Source organism: Leptonychotes weddellii, chromosome 8 (assembly GCF_054177405.1).
Source record: "Leptonychotes weddellii isolate Sample4059 chromosome 8, ASM5417740v2, whole genome shotgun sequence".
NCBI classification, from domain to species: Eukaryota; Metazoa; Chordata; class Mammalia; order Carnivora; family Phocidae; genus Leptonychotes; species Leptonychotes weddellii.
The window spans coordinates 54,119,888-54,141,372 of NC_138376.1; the positions used below are offsets into that span (position 1 = coordinate 54,119,888).

The window sequence follows — 21,485 nt, forward strand, 5'->3', positions numbered from 1 at the left end:
TTTTGCTCTTCGCTGCTGTCTTGGTTCCGGTGATGCAGTTTACGCTCATGAAAAAAAGAAGCCAGTGAGAGCGGAACTTACTCCTCAGCCTTTTTTTGGTCCTCCAAAGGACCACCCAACGACACCAGTAAGAACAGGCCATTCACTTGGCAGCTTTATTGAGAACCTGTGTGCCAAACATATGTGAGTGAAAATTATTTTTTGAGCTTGTGGTATATCAAAGTATTTTTTTTGTTGTTGTTATTTTGTGTTAAAATAAAAGATCTGGGGGTCGCCTGGGTGGCTCAGATGGTTAAGCGTCTGCCTTCCGCTGGGGCATGATCCCAGGCTCCTGGGAGCCTGCTTCTCCCTCTCCCTCTGCCTGCTGCTTCCCCTGCTTGTGCTCTCTCTCTCTGTCAAAAATAAATAAAATCTTCAAAAAAAAAAAAATATATATATATATAAGATCTGGACGCCTGGGTGGCTCAGTCTCAGTTAAGCATCTGCCTTCCGCTCAGGTCATGATCTCAGGGTCCTGGGATGGATCTGGGTGTCCGGCTCCCTGCCCAGGTGGGGAGTCGGCTTCTCCCTCTCCCTTGCCCCTCCCCCCCAACTCGTGCTCATGCTCGCTCTCTTTCTCTCTCTCAAATAAATAAATAAAATCTTAAAAATATATATATAAGATCTCAATATTAAGACAATAGTACAATATTGTGATTAAGAGCTCAACACTAGAGCCAAACTGGTTCAAGTCCCAATTCCACATTTACTAACTATCTAACCTCAGGCTAGGTATTTAACCTCTCTATGCCTCAGTTTCCTTATCTACAACATGGAGATGACAGTACTACCCCTCTCATAGGGTGATACTATAAAGTACTACTTGGGGGCGCCTGGGTGGCTCAGTCGGTTAAGCAACTGCCTTCGGTTCAGGTCATGATCCTGGAGTCCCGGGATCGAGTCCCGCATCGGGCTCCCTGCTCGGCAGGGAGTCTGCTTCTCCCTCTGGCCCTCCCCCTCTCATGTGCTCGCCCGCTCTCTCTCTCTTTCTCTCAAATAAATAAATAAAATCTTTTAAATAAATAAATAAATAAATAAATAAATAAAAATAAAGTACTACTTGGCATTATCATCTTAATTGTTAACTGTTTCTTTTTTTAAGTCTTTTTAAAATTTATTTATTTATTTATTTATTTATTTTAGAAAGAAAGCGAGAGTGGGGGAAGGGCAGAGGGAGAGGGAGAGGAATCTCAAGCAGACTCCCTGCTGAGCGCAGAGCCTGATAACTTCGGGCTTGATCTCAAGACCCTGAGATCATCATGACCTGAGCCAAAACCAAAGAGTTGGATGCTTAACCAACTGAGCCATTCAGGCGCCCCAATTGTTAAATGTTTCTTGAAGGTCCTAATTTTACTCTAAAATGACTTGCTTAAACACTCCTTTCTACCAGGCAATATATAGATCATATTAAACTTATTTAGAAGTATGTAGAAGGCCACCAAAGACTTTTGCTTCTTTTCCCCAAGCCAGTTCATGAGCCGTTGTTTATTCCTGGCCTGAAGGCATTTCCTCATCACTCTTATCTAGACCATGGGGCAGCAAACTATAGCGGGGGGCCAAAATCCAACCCAGTACTTGTTTTTGTAAATAAAGTTTTATTAGAACACACCTACACTTACTTGTTTATGTAGAGTCTGTGGGGGCTCTCATGCTACTATGCAAAGTTGAATGGTTTCAAGAGAAACCAGACAACCCATGAAGCATAAAATACTTACTATCTGGCCCTTTACAGAAAAAACTTTCTGCCCCTTGTCTACACTTTGAATAGTTCTGGATTTATGCTCTGTGAAATGAAGAACTCCAACCTATTCTAAGGCACTCTTTTAAGAAGACCTCTATACTAGCTTGCCTTGCCACAAAAGAACATAAACAACTTGAAGTGACTGGAGAGTAACTAATCCCCATTCAATTCCTCAGCAGGCATTTATTGAACCTCTAATACTTGCCCAAGATTGTGCACGATGCTAGGGTAAAAACCATAGCCCTGGACATTGCTAAAGTCCAGCAGGTGAGGTACAGTGCCTCAAATTTACCTACATGACAGTGCACTGGAGGGCACAAAGCAAGACCATCTACCCCTGTGAAGGTGATCAGGAAAGAGTTCCTAGAGAAGTCAATGCTTGGCCTGAATACAGAACTGCTGGCATTTTAGGTAGAGTGTGAAGACAGAATCCTGAGAAATGAGCACTTTGGTGACAAAAAAAATCCAGGACGGCTGGAGTGCAGGCTGCATGCAGAGGAATGAATAGAGATGAGCATCTGGAAAGAGAAGGTGGGAAGTCCCCATCCATTACCCTCTTCCCTCAGGTTGCCCACCCAGTCTCCTTGGTAGCGCTTCTAGACAAACCTCTCGTGTTCATTAAACTCTGCACCAAGTGTTGGATTATCAAGGGGCGAGGACATAGCCCTGCATTCAAGGATCTCATACAGTCTGGAGAAGGAGGCGGATATATAAGCAAATAATTACAGTGTGGTATGCTAAGTACTAAGATAGAGGTTGATATGCAAGTGACTAACTACTTTGGAAGAATCACAGAAATTTCCATTAACGAAGTGACTTTAGAGCTGGGTCTTAAAGATATCATAGGATTTCAGGAAGAGGAAATAGAATATGCAAACAATTGAAGTACATGATTTACTGAATGGTGTTTTGTGGACCTGCAAATACTTTGTTGTTGTTGCTGGAACCTCAAGTTCCAAACACAGACTGGAAAGTGAGAGAGGTAGAGGCCAGTCCATAAACAGCCTTATACGATATACTAAGGAATTTGATGTTTACTTGAGGGGCCATGGAAAACCAATGAAGGATCTTAGGAAGGGGGGCAATGTGGTCTCACTTTCACTTTGGAAGATTAATTCTTTCTAAGGCTATAGTATTGCAAATAGAAAGGAGGGGACAGCTTTGAGCGCTCTTAGTACATGCTTGGTCTGTCCTTGGCAAAGGCAAAATGACTGTCGTCATCCTTTATATAAATTACTGGTTTCAAAAATACTTTTGTTATTAAACATTCCCTCTAGATTTATAAAACATATTGCCCGATTTAGAATTTTCTTATCTCACCTCCGACCTCTTCAATGTTTCCATTTTCAACCTACAACAAAGACAGTTAAGACAAATCTATTTGTTGTCCGGGGGCGCTTGGCTGGCTCAGTCAGTGGAGCCTGCCACTCCTGATCTTGGGGTTGTGGGTGCAAGCCCCATGTTGAGTGTAGAGGTTACTTAAAAAACTAAAATAAAATAAAATATTTTTTAAAAAAGAAAACATATTTGTTGTCCTTAGAAAACTTAATCCTTAATAGGAAAAATGTTTTTTTTACACTCAGTAATGTCCCGCTAAATGCTTAGCAACTAGCAGTCCTCAGTGGGAAACTGATTGTCTTCTATGGTGTTTTGGTATGGCCACATGATGATAGGTATGCAAGGCTGAGTCAATATTAAAGTTCTTAATAGGCTTACCATTGATTCCTACACATTGTATCACCCCGTGGGGGTATTGCTTTCCCTCCATTGCTTTACTTACAGACTTTCCTACTTTCATGGTAGGAAATCAATTAAAAATTGGATTAATAATACCATTTTAGTTATTTGAAAAAGAGGAGTATATGCAGGGATGGGCTGGAGCCAGCTTGTACTGACTCTCAGGAGCTGAATGTTACATTTTTGGGAATTTTGCTGCTTGTTAAATACAGCCATTATTAAAAATTAAATTGTATAAACTCACAATAAAATGAGTTATATTAAAAACAAAGGCAATACATATTCAACACTCACTACTTCCTAATCACTTTACTACATATTACTCTCTATATTCTTGAGTTGTACACATCTATTGTATCTGTATGGTATACTATCTAATGATATAATATTGCACATCTCTTCCCAACTTCTTGCTCAGTGATGTCACATTGATAGCTTGAAATATGAAGTATGGTAGGAGTATTTGTACCATGGAAATTGGCAAACAGTACAAATCAAAATTATAAATATTGATCAAAATTCTAAAAAATGGATTTTCCTTTAATTTGCCTAGTTCATAAATGGTAAACTATGCAAATAAAATGAAATTATCTATGGGGGCGCCTGGGTGGCTCAGTCGTTAAGCGTCGCCTTCGGCTCAGGTCATGGTCCAGGGTCCTGGAATTGAGCCCCACATCGGGCTCCCTGCTCGGCAGGAAGCCTGCTTCTCCCTCTCCCACTTACCCTGCTTGTGTTCTCTCTCCTTGGCTGTCTCTCTCTGTCAAATAAATAAAAAATCTTAAAAAAAAAAAAAAATGAAATCAGCTATGGTCTGCTTAAAATATGACTGAGTATGGACCAGAGTATAATACTGTCTATTGAATGCCTTCAAATTGTTTTTCTGTTAAAGTACTGGTGAAAGGAAAAAGAGAAAAGCAACATGCAACTCTTGAGACAAATTACCATAGAGAATTCACACAACTCCCTGCAAGAAACAAGGGCAGGCCCCCATGAGGACAAAACAGGTCATTCAGTTTGGAGGTATGTGGGTCCACCGCTGGGCAGCCATGCCACAGACCACAAATGCCTGAGCTACAGCCAATGGGAATACACTAACTCATGCCAAAGCTCGTCCCGCTGCATGTAGCGTGTTTTCTACCACCATAGCCAAGGAAAAAAAAACTGCCAAAGATCCCAACCAATCTTTTCAACATCTGAAGAATTGATGCCATGGGAAACCAGGAGGTGATGTGAGAGTGAGAACCAGACAGATCTGGGTGGGATCCTGGCTTTGCGTCGCACTGGTTGCTTGTGTGGGGGCAAGTCACATAGGTTCTTTGAATCTCAGTTTCCCCAAATATGAAAGGGAAATAAGACTGTCTTAAGTGCTGTTGAAGATAAGACATCTAAAGTACTTCACATAACCGGGCATTTGGGTGGCTCAGTCGGTTAAGCGTCTGCCTTCAGCTCAGGGCATGGTCCTAGGGTCCTGGGATCGAGCCCCACATCGGGCTCCCTGCTCCACAGGAAGCCTGCTTCTCCCTCTGCCCCTCCACCTACTCACACTGTCTCTCTTGCTCTCTCACTCTCAAATAAATAAATAAAAATCTTTAAAACAAAAAAAGAAGGTACTTCACATAACAAATGGTAATATTATTGAAAACACAAACAACAACAATTAAAAACCACCTAGGGAAGTATAAAGATGATTTTTTTTCCTTTTTCCCCCACCCACCCAGGCACTATTAGCTACTCTGAAGGTTAAGTAAAGAGGGCCTAGGCTGTTGGATTAGCTTTTCTTCTGGTTTTATTCTTAATATTACCTAGATGAGCGGATCTTTTCTTTTTCTTTCCTGCCTTCTCTTATTCAACAAATGTTTCTTTCCACTGCATATGCGGAAGTGTGCTCAGCTCTGAGTACACAGTGTTGAAGAAGAATGGTGATAGTAACAGGGTAGAAGTAGCAGTAGTAACAAGAGCTAACATTTATTAAGCACCGCCTGTTGAATAAAAGAGGCCCACCCTGCTTTCATGTAGCTGACAATTTAGTGTGGGGAAACAGATATTTAAAAAATAATTACTGGGGGGGCACCTGCGTGGCTCAGTCATTAAGCATCTGCCTTCGGCTCAGGTCATGATCCCAGGGTCCTGGGATCGAGCCCCGCATCCGGCTCCCTGCTCAGCGGGAGGCCTGCTTCTCCCTCTCCCACTCCCCCTGCTTGTGTTCCCTCTCTCGCTGTGTCTCTCTCTGTCAAATAAATAAATAAAATCTTTAAAAAATAATAATAATAATTACTGGGGTGCCTGGGTGGCTCAGACAGTTAAGCGTCAGCCTTCGACTCAGGTCGTGATCCCAGGGTCCTGGGATCGAGCCCCGCATCGGGCTCTCTGCTCAGCGGGATGTCTGCTTCTCCCTCTCCCTCTGCCTGCCGTTCCCCCTGCTTGTACTCTTTCTCTCTCTAATAAAAAAAAATAAAGAATCTTTAAAAAATAATAATAATAATTACTCGGAGCCAAAAATTTCACAGGGTAGCTATTTCACTAGTTTTTGCAGTTTTTTTTTTTAAATATAGGAGACTGAGCCCTAAACAAATTTGATAAACAAATTTGGAACTAAAGCTAAATACTAAGAGGTTAAAATAAAACAGATTTCCTCTACTTTCCTCTGAATAATGCTTCAGTGTTTCTGCAAACAAAAACAAACAATAAAACAGACCAAAAAAATTTATCCTGAACAAAGAAGAGATTGGTGGAGAAAATATGGTAGAGAGAGGGAGTAAGAATGTTATAGATAAATGGTTCCAAAATAATTAGGATACAGTTAATTTGAAGTTAATAATACAATTACAAGATAGAGTTTGGGGCTTCTTAACCAATAAGACAATTTGGATTCCTTGCAATCAGCTATCAGGATAGGTAGTGAGTATTTTCTACATTTATACCTAATCTTCCCACTTTCCACCAAGGGACACCAAATTGTGGTTTGCAGAACCTAATTGACTGAATCCCAGCCTGGGATCCATGAATATGATAACGGGGATCTATGAGCCATTTAAGAGTTGAAAAAACACTGTCAGGCTTAACATTTACCTGCACTAAGACTGCACAGACTCATTAAAATGTTATGCTTCTTTGCTTTCTTCGGGAATAATATCAGGTTATTACAGTAACTGTTTATCTTAGGCAACTTAGCTATTTATGGCATCATGGGATTTATTGATGAAATATTCTTTTAAAACATGAGATCCAGGGTGCCTGGGTGGTTCAGTCGGTTAAGCATCTGCCTTTGGCTCAGGTCATGATCCCAAGGTCCTAGAATGGAGCTCTGGGCATCGGGTATCAGGGGTATCAGGGCTCCCTGCTGAGCAGGGAGCCTGCTTCTCCCTCTCCCTCAGCCCCTCCCCCCTGCTTATGCTCAAGCTCAATCTCTCTCACTCTCTCTTTCTCTCAAATAAATAAAATCTTAAAAAAAAAAAAAAAAGCATGAGGTTCATGTCGGGGGAAGCATTGTAATAAAAGAGATCTCTGGTTCTGAAATCTTAGATATCCAAGCCTAGTGAATGAGTGTGTTACATTTGAAACAAAAGGAACGTGGCTACCTAATCAAGCAGTATCCTGCAAAAGTAACTTATGAAACAGAATTTTCATAAATTTCTATACAAATGTACATTTTTCTAGAGAGACTAAGAGAGTTTTGCAGACACATCTGCATCTGAAATTTCATAGTTACATAAAAGACTGTTTTAACAATTTTTATATTTTTTAAGGGATGCAGTCACTAGGTGTTATTTCTTAAACTTCTGAGGGTCACATCGAAAAGGCAGAACTGCATTTTGACTTTGATTTTAATTCAGGGTTTCAGTGAACAGTAAAAAGGTATAACACTTAGTATTAAGTCTCTTTTGTGTGTTTTTCTACTCTCAGTGTGTGCTTCCCATGAGATGTTCTTAAATTGCCCACTATAATCTTGGGCTTTTATGTTGCATTTCTGGAGGAACCTAAAATAATTTGATGCATGACTTCTTTTTTCCCCCAGAGTTCTCATATTTACTAGCAAGCTATTTGGGTAACTTCTTTTAGCAAAGTTGTGGAGATTAATATGGAATATGTTGCTCTTACAGGATTATGAAATTTCATGTTGCAAAACGGAAGTTTAAGGAAACATTACGCCCATATGATGTAAAAGATGTCATTGAACAATATTCTGCTGGTCATCTAGACATGTTGTGTAGAATTAAAAGTCTCCAAACACGGTAAGCAATAGAAACGTGATTTGTTGTGAAGGGATGGGCATAAAAACTATCTGAGAGTAACTTCTCTGTTGTAGAGAAAACTCGGGACTCTCATAGCTCTAATTCATTTTTCATGGATAACTGGACTTTTGCTGTTAGTGTAGATTTTTTTTTTTTAAAGATTTTATTTATTTATTTGAGAGAGAGAATGAGACAGAGAGCATGAGAGGGGGGAGGGTCAGAGAGAGAGGCAGACTCCCCGCCGAGCAGGGAGCCCGACACGGGACTCGATCCAGGGACTCCAGGATCATGACCTGAGCCGAAGGCAGTCGCTTAACCAACTGAGCCACCCAGGCGCCCTGTTAGTGTAGATTTTTATTTAAGGATATAAATCAGATATTAAAAGCCTCCATCTACAGCATGCGGTATCTGTTTCCTCATCTGTAAAAGTGGGGATAATGTTAGTGTTTGCTTCATAGGGTTGTCACCAGGACTGAATGAGTTACTACCTGCTAACCGGGTGCCCCGTAACTGTTAATGGTTGTCGCTGATGTCACTGGAATGATTGCTGCGGCTGTTGGGTTATTCTCCGAATCCCGACTGTCCTTCAAAAAGAAGCCGTCTTTCTCCCTCGTTAAACTTTTCCCGACTGTCTGGCCCACAAAAAAAGACCTTCCCCTTCTCTGACCTCCTACAGCACTGAGAGCTACCACAGAGCACAGAGACACTCATAATCTTGGTACCACTGTGCCCGAGAATCAGACTCAAAAACGAGTGGTTGGCTCTTGTGTTGTGTCCCGGGTGCAAGTTTATTCCCCCTGCTCGTGACTCAGGCTGGGCTTTTGCCTTCCTTAGCATCCTGTACCGCGCCAGATACACACTGTCTCTCTGGTGAGCATCTTAAGAAATGAGCTCGAGGGGCGCCTGGGTGGCTCAGATGGTTAAGCGTCTGCCTTCGGCTCAGGTCATGATCCCAGGGTCCTGGGATCGAGTCCCACATCAGGCTCCCTGCTCCTTGGGAGCCTGCTTCTCCCCCTGCCTCTCTCTCTCTCTCTCTCTCTCTGTCTCTCATGAATAAATAAATAAAATCTTTAAAAAAAAAAAAAAAGAAACGAGCTCGATATGTTACTGCAGCCACGTTTGATTGTGTTATCTTGAAGCCAGAATGCTCAGTCATCTCAGTGTTTTAAGAGTCTTGCTTCGTTCTCAGGCACAAATTACCGGTGTTTGTGTTTGAAGAGTTTTTAAAACACAAGGAGAGAGTCTTTTTTTTTTTTTAAGATTTTTTATTTATTTATCTGAGAGAGAGAATGAGAGACAGCGAGCACGAGAGGGAAGAGGGCAGAGGGAGAAGCAGACCCCCAGCTGAGCAGGGAGCCCGATGCGGGACTCGATCCCGGGACTCCAGGATCATGACCTGAGCCGAAGGCAGTCGCTTTACCAACTGAGCCACCCAGGCGCCCACAAGGAGAGAGTCTTAAACATTTGTTTATATGCCCACAGCACACTTAGCCCAGCGGGAGGCATATACTGGGCCCTTAGTAAATCACCTGGTGATCAATTCTAGAATCACAGTTCGTTCGTTCATTCGTTCATTTATCCAGCAGACAATTATTGAGCCCTTAATGTGTGCCAGACACTATGGACGTTCAGAGATTAATAAAATAATGACTTAGTTCTTGTGGAGTTTGCAGTATAACAGATTAGATGTCATGACAGGAGGTAGGCGCTGCCTGTAAACTGGAACGTTGAGTCCGTACTCCTGATAATTCAGCTCCAACACACACACAAAAGAAAGAAATTCCCATTTCAGTGGATCAAGTCTCCTTGGAAATGGTTGTAACTCATCCTGTGGTCATGTTACAATCTCTGCCCACGTGGCCATGGTCTTCCAAGTCCTTTAATAGAACTATTATAAAACAAGGGTTTGTATAAAGTTGAACTGCTACGGAACTTGTAGAACTAATCTTAAGTTTCCAGCTCGTGGGGTGTCTATCCTCCAACTAGAATTCCAAAAAGCGGAGACGGATCACTCTCTGTCTGCTTAGCTTCCACATATCGGGTCCATAGTAAATGTTCACTGAAGTATCTGTTCTATTAACATGAAATAATCATAATGACGATTTTGTCATATTTTCAGCAGTTAAATTCAGGAAATGGCTGGTTGGAGATGGAAACAGACAAATTACTTTGTAGTTGAGGACAATTCCACCTCCAGAAGATTGCCCATAAGTGACTTCGTCATGGACCAGAATAATGAGAAAATTAATCTCATGTGTAATTCTCATGTTAGGAAAATAAGCACATCAACTGGAACAAGTTCATTTTTATGTCATCTTACATAAATTAAAGATAATTGTCTTTCATTTTTCTTTTCAAAACACTTCATTCTGTCCTGGGGCAATCTCCGTCTTCAGCATTTATAATCAGATCTCCTCTTTCTCTGATAGTGTTGACCAAATTCTTGGAAAAGGGCAAATCACATCGGATAAGAAGAGTCGAGAGAAAATCACAGCAGAACACGAGAGCCCCGATGACCTCAGCATGCTCGGCCGGGTGGTCAAGGTGGAGAAGCAGGTACGATCCAACTGTAGGGGCTAACTTTTCCGTCTGATTTTTTTTAATCAAAAATGTAGGTCATTTGATGTATTTTAGTGATTAATAAATTTTTTAGGATTTTATTTATTTATTTGAGAGAGAGAAGCAGACTCCCTGCTGAGCAGGGAGCCTAACGTGGAACTTGATCCCGGGACCCTGGGATCATGACCTGAGCTGAAGGCAGACGCTTAACCGACTGAGCCACCCAGGCTTCCCAGTGATTAATATATTTTAAAGGAAGAAAAGAAAGGGCGAATGAAACTACATTTTTTGTGCATAGACAGTGTTCTCTAAAACACTTGGATTTCCATATAAGGAATAAACAATTCCATCTCATCTATGAATACTTGAACTGGAAGCAACTATAGATTCTCCACAGTAAAATAACAGGGATCTATTTTTCATATGTGTTTTGGTGATTGTCACTGTCTCTCTTTTTCACTCTTTTTTAAAAAACAAAACAAAACCTCAGTTGTTAACCCTGAAGCTGTATCTTCTTGTACAAAGATAATTGTCCAAACCAAGAAACAGAGTCTTGACTATAGAGAACACCCTGATGGTTACCAGAGGGGAGGTTGGGGGCGGGGGGGGGGGTTGTTAAATAGGTGAAGGGGATGAAAGAGTACACTTATCATATGAGGACTGAGTACGTTTTAGAATTGCAGAGTCACTATACGGTACACCTGAAACTAGTATAATACCGTATGTTAACTAGACTGGAATTAAAATTAAAAACTTAATTTAAAAAAGACGACAGTTGTCCAGAAATCAAATTGCTTCCCCAATCTAATCAAAAATATCTCAAGTATTAATTCGGAAGCATTTTGTACCTTTATTTTTAAATTCAGAATCACCTACATTGATATTTAAGGTCTTGATTTAAATAGAGGAGTTCCTGACTAGACCGCAGTAGAGTCCCAGAATGATTTCTTGGGGGAGGCTTAGCAAGGGCAACGTGATTGGGCTGGCCGTCTTGCAGTTGCTTTCGTATACTGCTTATACGTTTTTTGAGAACATCAATTGTCCATTTTAAAGAGTTAGGGGGAGCAGCTGTCCTGGGGCCATCCGAGGAAATTTGGCCAGGGTTCTCATTCTTGCCGCGTCTGCTCAAACAGGCACGGTCTGATCCGGAAATCTGGCCTCAATATGTGCCGCCAGTGTTTCCGTTAGTACGCGAAGGATATAGGCTTCATTAAGTTGGATTAAGTGAACTTCCTTGAATTGGTCATCCAAGATAATCTACCTTAACTGCAGATATCCAAGATACCTACTTTAAGGCCAATTCATTGTACATAAAATAAAAATACTTCAATTATGAAAAAAAAATAAAATAAAATAAAGAGTTACGGGGGAGGGGTATTGGGGGGAGATTATGTAGAGGCCAAAGCGAACCTCTCCTCCCAAATCATCCCTTGGCTGCACCACTGATAGACGAACGTGCATTCTGAGGTTGTACTAAGGTTCCCCGCTACATTAGACTTTGTACTCAATATTTAACTGTATTGACACACTCTGACTGCATTGTTTTAATTCTAGAAATGAAGCTTATTCTTACAACAGGTTATATTCATATGTGACCAATTTCCCCACTCTTAGGTACAGTCCATCGAGTCCAAGCTGGACTGCCTACTCGATATATATCAACAGGTCCTCCGGAAAGGCTCTGCCTCCGCCCTCACTTTGGCCTCATTCCAGATCCCACCTTTTGAATGTGAACAGACCTCTGACTATCAAAGCCCCGTGGATAGCAAAGACCTGTCCAGTTCCGCACAGAACAGTGGCTGCTTATCCAGATCAGCGAGCGCCAACATCTCTCGAGGCCTGCAGTTCATTCTGACGCCAAATGAGTTCAGCGCGCAGACTTTCTACGCGCTTAGCCCTACTATGCACAGTCAAGCAACACAGGTGCCAGTGGGTCAAAGTGACGGCTCCGCAGCGGCGGCCGCCAGCAACATTGCAAACCAAATAAGTGGGGCACCTAAGCCAGCAGCCCCAACAACTTTACAGATCCCGCCTCCTCTCCCAGCCATCAAGCATCTGCCCAGGCCGGAGACCCTGCACCCGAGCCCCGCAGGCTTACAGGAAAGCATTTCTGATGTCACCACCTGCCTTGTTGCCTCCAAGGAAAATGTTCAGGTTGCACAGTCAAATCTGACCAAGGACCGCGCTCTAAGGAAAAGCTTTGACATGGGGGGAGAGACTCTGTTATCTGTCCACCCCGTGGTGCCCAAGGACTTGGGCAAATCTCTGTCGGTACAAAACCTGATCAGGTCGACAGAGGAACTGAATCTACAGCTTTCTGGGAGTGAGTCAGGTGGCTCCAGAGGCAGCCAAGATTTTTACCCCAAATGGAGGGAATCCAAATTGTTTATAACTGATGAAGAGGTGGGTCCCGAAGAGACTGAGACAGACACGTTTGATGCCATGCCGCAGCTTGCCGGGGAAACTGCTTTTGCGTCAGACTCTCTAAGGACTGAAAGATCTCGATCATCTCGGAGCATTTGTAAGGCAGGAGAAAGTACAGAAGCCCTCAGCTTGCCTCATGTCAAACTGAAATAAGGTCTCCGTTTTCCTTCTAGCATAGCAGTTCCTTTAGCCATACATATCATTGCATGAACTATTTTGAAAGCCCTTCTAAAAAGTTGAAATTGCAAGAATCAGGAAGAACATGAAAGGCAGTTTATAAGCCCGTTATCTTTTAATTGCATGAAAATGCATGTTTAGGGATGGCTGAAATTCCAAGGTACATCAACGTTAACCCACTCATTTAGTAACGTACCTTGTGTTAAAAATCCTGAGAAACCAAACACTGCTAATGCTATGGGGTGTGTGAAAATGTCAAGATTAGGTCACTTAGAAGATTTGACTCTGTGTTTTGAAATTACGGGAGTAAACAACTTCAAATTTCAGGCATTTCTGCTTTGTGATTAAATACAAAATACATTTTCAAAATTAGGCCATAATGTATATGTAAACACAATGGCTACCATCAACCGCTGCTAACAAGGTATCGAGTAAAGCAGAACTTGGGAATAATAGAAATGGCTGCTTCCTTCAAGATATATTTGCCAACCCATTCCTATTCAGTCATTTTATTATTAATGTAATTTGAATGTCAGTCTGTGTGCTTTTGGTGATTCAACGCTGTGGCAAGCAATTTTGCACATCATTTTCATGTTGTTCTTTATGACAAGAATGTTCTTCAATTAGAAAGCGTGCAAATAATGAAATTCAGGGCCAGTGGGGCAAATAGACTATCCGACACAAGTGATTTCACGGGAACATAGTCCCTGATGGCTGAATCAACTTTATACGTGGTCAACTTCTACACGCGCGAATACAGTACTCCTGAGTAGAAGGGCCGGTGCGCTGGGACTGATCTCTCTGCAGTGCGCCCCCCTGGCTTGCCAGGGCTGCCCCAGTGTGAGAAACCATATCAAGTGTGAGAAACCATTCCCGCTGAACTGATAATACAGGCAGGATCCCGGGGAATTAGACATTTGGGTGAGACTGAGATGAGAAAGGCTTGAAAAGAATCCAGACACAACACCAGGAAGTAGGTGAAGTTAACAAAAATAGCTTTGCCCTCAGAAGGCAATGAGAGGGAGAAAAACAAACCAAAATAGAAGAACTTGATCTTTTTAGAAGATGAATATTGCTAGGGAATTCAACTACCTAAACATCCCTTATTCTTATATATAAACGGAGAATTTTGCAAGGTATTTATTTTTTACTACGCCCTGAATGTTTTTTGCTATTAACCTAGTACGTTTTGCATATGGAAGGCTATAACTCAACTTCCTTTACTTTTTATACTGTAGCGAACGTTTTCTATGCTCCCCCAAGAATGTTGCCCCAAACCTCTAATTAAGGGTTCCGTTTCCTGGTGTACACATTCACAGTTAGAAGCCAGGTACCCCCAGCAGGGTCTGCAAATCAAAACACTTAAATCATATAGCACAGCAGCAAGGACCCAAGGGAAACAAAATGAGAGATGCATTTACCAGAAAGCAAGCCACGCCAACTGCTTGTTGGAAGCCTGTCTAGCAGTCTCAGAACTTCAGCCAAGGTAACAGCATTCAAAAGGCAAGAGGGAGCCAGAGAGCACTTCAGTTCAGTTCCACTCCAGCCACAGGACTTATGGAAGGAAGAGTTTTTTCCTTGGCAGATAGTGCTCCTCCAAAAAAACTTTCAGCAGCCAGGAAGACAAAGCAGGGATAGCAACTGGCTGTCCAAAGGCAGGAGGAGGCCCTGAAATCCACCCATCCTGCCCAACTGTCTCCCCCAGCAGGCCGTCTCCAATCCCTGACTCTCCTCCTACCTTTCTTCTCCATTAACTTCTCAGTTCCCTGCCACTGTTTTGCTCCTGAACTTCGCCAGGCTTTACCCGGTCTCCATCCCCAAGTAAACCACTTCTCTGCTCTTCCTCAGATAGGCTTCTCAACCTTTGAAAATCCTTGTCCTTTTTGATAAACACTGAAATTCTAAACACCTCCTCTTCTCAACCCACCTGGATTCTAACACACTCCCTGGAGTGTATCATTCGGCATCTTCTTGGCTGCTGGAGAGCAGAAGTTAGGGTCTAAATTTTACACTCCTGTCAAAAAAAGATTTTATCAAGCTTTTAAAACAACGGTTTTCATTTTTGAAGCACAGAATTTCAGTAAATTATGAAATGCAATTTTTCACCTACTCTGTCTCCACTCAAATTGAACTTGTGATACACCCTCCCAAGGAGGTGGTATACACACACACACACACACACACACAAACACAAACACACACATCATTCCACTGACCTAAAGCCAGACACCTGCCATGCACTTGGCAGGCTCTCTCCAATTATCAGTCAAGGAAGAGGAGGGAGGCAGCAACTTTCAGGTAGCACTGATTCCTGGACACACCCTGTCCTGGGTCGAACCCCACTGGCAGCAGGAATTCTGAATGTATCGGGGACCCCTCCTTAGGCCTCTCTAGGCCTCCGACACAGTACAGTTCATCCAGCGTTGCTGAAGACTGAAGATTCCGAAACAAGCCCTAAATGCATCACTGAGGTCTTAATCATAGCAAAATGTGATAAACCATGATGTGAAAAACTTTTATACATTGAAGCCATGACCATTTGTGTCTATATCTTACTCTAGCACAAACACTCTTGGATGTTCAAAGATAGTTGTATGAAAGCTGTAGGGTTTTGTCTGTTGCGTTACTCTCTACGGAGTTGAGAGGGGTCTCCCATTTACTCTCAGCAAAGTCCCATTGGTCGATGCCAAATGGTGTCTTGAAGCACAATTTAGCTGAGCACTGAGCAGCCACATGCTTTCTCAGTTCAAGTTTGTCTGCCTTCTTCAATATGTAGGGTTGATCAAGCTAAAACTAGCAAACATCCCTTATATGAGGTTGACTAAAAATATTGCTGTGTCTGGTCTAAATGTTTGCATTTTGTTCAATTAAATTAATATCTGTAGGTTGCAAGTTTTGTTTTAAGTAAGAGACACTTTATTGAGTTTTTAAGTCTTTATCTCCTGTTCAAAGGTGCCTTTCTCACCTCCCATTGACTCAGTGATTCTGAAAGTTCATAATTTGCAGGTGAAACAAGTCTAATAGAGAGGAGGAAATCAGGCACAGTGACTAATTCTCATGCCCATTGGCAAAGCAAAACTACAAGAAAGGATGAAACCTGAGCAACTAAATTAATGGATCACTTCATCCAACCAGACTGAGAAAATGTCAGAAACATTAACTTATCTCCCCAGAAGCTGATATTTTTTGCCTTAAATGACATGGTTGTGTTTTTGTAAGAGAAACTTAATAAAATTATGTGCATTTTAAGTGAGCAGTTCTAAAAGTCAAGTATGACAATACAGTTGTCTGTTCCTGAGAACAAATCAATCAGGAATATCACACCCATCTCAAGCTATCATTGAAATGTAATCTCCTTTGCTCTCTTTTACTGGGCTCATTTGTTTTAAAGTAAACCATTAAAAAGATGTCTATAAACAGTGTGACTATTTTTATCTGGAACTAACTGGTTGGTTCTGAACTGACTGGTCCCAGTCAGCCGAACTGGCTGTGTACAGATTTGGGGCTGAAATACAAAAGTTATCTTCCTGCAGTGTCAGTGAAGAAATCATTGGTAATTTGGGGAGGGGGAGATTTGCAAATGTTTTTGAGAGTGTATCATAAGAAAAATTAATTTGATGTTAATCAAAACTCAGAAAGCAGCACATGTGAGCTTTGTATTAACTATAATAAAAGGGTGTGCTAAACAAGTAGTAGGAAATCACTGGGGCACCAGGCACGTGCGCCAACCTGCAGCCCCTGGCTACTCAGAACTACCATGTTTAGCACCTAGCCAGCCCTGCCTTACCAGGGGAGGACTTCTCCAAAAGGGATCTTTTCCTCCTTCCCTAAGATAGTCCGTTCCTTCTGTTTTCCTAGTAATTTTGCTCTAAGTATCCATGATTAATTCAAGTGGAATGTTAGGACTCTGGAATACTAAGTAACAAAGCCCTAACAGAGGCACTTGGGACAGAAGGAAGAAGTGAGGGAGTGTTATCCTGGAGGATAAGGTGAGGGGACTTCCCACTATCGCTCTATTGAGACCAAACAGGTATGTGCCTAGAGATGAGTGAAAATAAAATGGTTTATGGAACATGCCTGCTTGACCAGCTTAAAAGTATAAATCACTTCCAAACACTTTTGAACTAGTTTATAGCACAATCTCTCACCCCCACCATTTAAAAGCAAAATTTACTTATGACAACTATTCTACCTTGACCATTGATAAAAACAGTTTCCCATACCTTGAAGCAGCAACTTTTATTAGCCTGGCTTTAACTGCTTCAAAAATGTGGTGCGAGTAAAAATTGTAGCTTTTTTTTTTATTAAATTTTCATTACAACAAGATGTCACCTTCTAGCCTACCTAATTGCAAATTATTGAAGATTTTACTACATTTCAAAGCAGAAATTTATCAGATGCATTGTGTATAAACTATGGATTTATGCACGGCCCTGGAAATTACAGCACCACAAAACTGGTAAACGGCAAAATGTTTTTGCTCAAATAAATAAGTAGAAAATCCAAAGGTACATCTGTATGACTTACTTCTCTTTACCTGTTCACATGATTCACTTTATGTCTATCATAATTTTGGTGACTGTTTTAAGTCCAGTCTGCTCTCCTGGGGCTCCCACACACTGCCACAAGACCTACACCTACTTTTTCAACTCTCTGGTTTTTTTCTTATGTTTAATGATGCTCATCTCTCCCTTACTTGTTTCTTCTTCCTTCTCTTTTTCTTTGCCTGCATTAGTGTGACTTCCTTCCTGGATTGCCCGTCCCTGCCCATCCCTGTGATCCCAAGGTACTCGTGCTTCCCCTTGCTACAGCTCAGGATGCCACTCGCCTCATATGAACCCTGAGGACATCACACCACACACACCCCCAATCATAAATGCTTTTGAGTATCTCTGAAACTCCTTGCCTGAGCCCTCTGGGCAATGATCCAGTACCACTCTGTTACCAGAGATCGTACCGCTGGACTTGGTGGTGGAGAGGCCTCTGCCACTCCATGATGGGAAGACTAATTCTTGTTCTCTCGGTTGGTCCGAGGGAAGAAGAAGCTGCTGATTGTCCCCACGATTGGGGGGGGGGGTCATTCCCATACCCCTCGTTCCCCATATCTGCTGCATCTCACTCTCGCTCTTTCTCCTCATAAACATGAGTAGGCTTCCATGCTACCAGCAACGCTTGAGAACTTACTTTCCTCTTTATTTTACCCAACATCTCACTTTCCCTTTAGAACCAAACTACTTACAAAATAAGGCATTTCCATTCCCACAGCATCCATCCACTAACCAACACATGACAATCAGACAAATCAGACAAATCAGCCCATTCAACACCACCGAAAAACCACTCATGAGTTCACCCATGACCTTCTAGAAAGCTGATTCAATGGATACATTCATCAGCATCCCCCTTGGCTTTTCTGAGGTAGGTGACACCACAGCCACTCTCTCTAAAACTGCTTCCTAGTTTGTCTCCTACCTCTCTGAACCAATCACTATTCACTTTTCCAAGCTCCCTATTGCTTTTAGTCCCTTAACTGTTGGTGTTTCCACAAATTCCATCATCAGCTTCTTCCCTTTTCTCATCTCCCTTTCACACTCTGCCCCAGGTTGTCTCATTTCTGACCTCAACTACTGGATGATCCCACCCAGTCACGTATCTCCACCCAGATTTCCCTCCCGAGCATCACCCAAAGTCACTTCAGATGCCCCAGACTGAACCGAAACTACTTGAGAACAGGGACATCTCACCCCCACGACACCTCAGGCTTCTCACACGATGCCGTGCAGCAGGCACCCAATAATGTTGAATTAATGAAAGTGTCTTGGTCTCTGACCCTTTATTCAGCTTTCAGCAACTTATAACCCCTAACTTCAGAGGTCTTCCAAGTCAAGAAGAGAAGGATCATCAAGCCTCATCCACACAGTGAATTAAGCAGATTCAATCTGTTACTTCTCCCAAAGTACTTTTCCAGAGGAGTCTGGGAAGAAATTAATTAATGCCAAATAATGAGTAATCTGTATTTCTACAGAACTGGGAGAAGCAACCCCTCCCTCATCCTCCCATCCCAGGCCTCAGCATCCTTGGCCTATCCCTTCTCCGTCCCTCAATCATAATTGGCTCAGACCCCATAGTTGACACCCCTTCCCAGACTTTCTCCATTCACCAGGAAGATTGACTTCTCTCAAACATTACTGTAGGCCAAAGAAAACAGGGGGTCTAGTCTCCCTTCCCCTGTCCCTGAGCACATTCTTACTCTCCACATCTCTTTACATCCTACCAAGGCCAGGCCCATAGCCAGAGCCACCCTACAGATTTTTTGGATCCCATCCTTCAGAATAACAACCCATGTTTAGTGACTGCCCAGCATTGTGTCCATAAATGCTTCCCAGGTATTTTGCCCTTTAATCCTCACATTACCACAGGCACTATATCAGGATGTATTTAGCTGCAAGCATAAGAAAACCCTGGCTGGAACAACCTTAAATATAAGAACATTTTGTTACAAGATTTCTCTTCCTTCAGTGCCCGTGGTTCCTGGTCACGCCACTCTGAAGAATGAAGAGGTAGCCAGGCAAAGAGTGGTGGGCAGCAAAGCAGTTTATTGAACTATAGTACAAAGCTCCCAACGAAAGAGGGGACACAACAGGGATGCCACCGGAGTTTCTAAGTCTAGGGATTGCCTGTCATCCAATCAGGTTTTTGTCATCTATCACGTGGGAAAGGGTGGAGGGCTCCTTCCAGCGTTGTGTAAAATCCTTTTAATGGTGGTTTCCTCTAAGTGGGGTGAGGGGGCCCTGTCCCTGCCTGCTTTTCTTCCAACTATCCTTCATTAATTGTATTATCTAACAATTGAAATCCAAAGGTAGGGTGGCAGAGTACATTTTGCTCAATGACATCATCAAGGTTCCAGCTGTCCTTCCTGTCAGCAGGATACCATTGATGGTTCCTCTCATTGTCCACAAGAGGGCTGCCAGAGGCAAGCGCTGCCACAAAACCTCCTTGATCACATCTAACCGGAGAGGGGAGGAGGTGGGGAGCTCTCCACTCAAGTATGGAATATAAATCCTTTCCTGACATTTGATTAGACTAACACAGGTCGCATGATCATTCCTGAGCCTGGAGTAGTCACTAAGTATCTGTCCTTCTGGCCAATCAGAACTCCCTTTTTGAAACTAGGGAGGAAGGACCCACAAAAACATAGTTCTATTGGAAGAAAAACAGTGAAATGTAGGCAAAAAAAAAACAAAAACATATATATGTATATATATACACACCTAACTTCTATATAGTTACAGGTAGTTAGGATTAGATGAGAAAACTAATGCACTGAGAGATTAGGAACTTGCTGAAGATCATAAAGCTATTTAGTGGTAGAGCTAGGATGTAATACATGTAGTCTGACTCCAGTATTTGAGATACTAACTTCTACATTATTAATATGTGAGTTGTGCCCATACAGAAATCTCTGGTGAAATAGATTTAGAGATCAGAATCACAGTCCCAAGAAGGCAGAATGTTAATTTGATAACTCTTAGTATGAAACTCAATTGAGGAAGAAAACAGTCTTTGTGCAATTGTCTTAAAAAAAAAAGTTTCCCTCTACTTTTTGAGCCATTAATCTTCCAATTATCAATTAGGAAGTAAGCATAATATTCCCTTTGAGAATAGTATGGTTGGTTTTCTTCCAGCCAGACTCATGAGTGTTTTTCTACCATGATCCTGATCTTACCATTTGTTTATAACTGGCCAAAAACCATGAAATTAACAAATCTTGTTGGTTTTAAAATATATTCCAAGTTCAACCACTTCCTAGCACTTCCACCTAGCACTTTCACCAGTGCCCCTAGAGTCCAGGGCACTGTCTTCTCTCACCTACAATAGCTTCATCGTGAGACACAGTTTGCTGGAGAAGCTCTAACAGGAAGAGTTCAAGTGAGGACATGTTTAGCTTGCATTAATCTTGGCTAGAGAGATCCAAATGTGAGTTTGGCATCCAGGAAAGTTCTGGAAATCTTACTATCGATTTATTCATACCGTAGGGGACTTCAGGATCTTTTGCTCCCAGAACACCCTGTCACCATCCCCAAACTTCGAGCAATCAGGGACAATGACTGGGGACCTAAGGTTCACTGGGCTGCCTAGGTGCCTACTTCACCAGGCAGTTGGAGTGGAACCAGTTTCTGTCTCCATCTAGACCCTCCCCTCCACACACACACATTTCTTCTCTCATTCGTCTGCCTTTGAAGATCCAGGGGAATGCTGGGGAAGGTCCCTTCTTTTCTAGAAACCCCTGTCTTCCTTCGACCCAGACCAGCCTGGCCAGGCTCCAGGTGTGAGAGCAGCAGCTTGTGGAAGAGCTGTCTTTTCTGTTTCACGCTCCAGAGCTGGGCAGCATGTCTGGGAGACGGCACAGGTGGCCAGCTCATGGCAGTGCCGCAGATCACAATGTGGGGCTGGCTCAAAGCCCCTCGTGGGCCAGATAAGCTTATCCAAAGGAATGAAGAGAGCACCGAGGCTTTACACACTGGGTCACTTCTTCTATCGGATATCTTCACCTGTTGAACACTTTCTTACATTTG

General features: G+C 42.4%; 1 protein-coding gene across 4 annotated transcripts in view; it reads left to right on the forward strand.

Moving 5' to 3' along the window:
• KCNQ5 (potassium voltage-gated channel subfamily Q member 5) overlaps positions 1 to 16,328 on the forward strand; it is a 476,049-nt gene extending 459,721 nt beyond the window's left edge. For all 4 annotated transcript variants that reach the window (XM_081828546.1, XM_081828547.1, XM_081828548.1 and 1 more), the window contains 3 exons: positions 7,618 to 7,749; positions 10,179 to 10,305; positions 11,923 to 16,328. In XM_081828546.1, the coding sequence (XP_081684672.1) occupies positions 7,618 to 7,749; positions 10,179 to 10,305; positions 11,923 to 12,885 (1,222 nt within the window). In that variant the 3' untranslated portion in view covers positions 12,886 to 16,328. The remainder of the gene's footprint in view (positions 1 to 7,617; positions 7,750 to 10,178; positions 10,306 to 11,922) is intronic.
• The last annotated feature ends 5,157 nt before the right edge of the window (positions 16,329 to 21,485 follow it).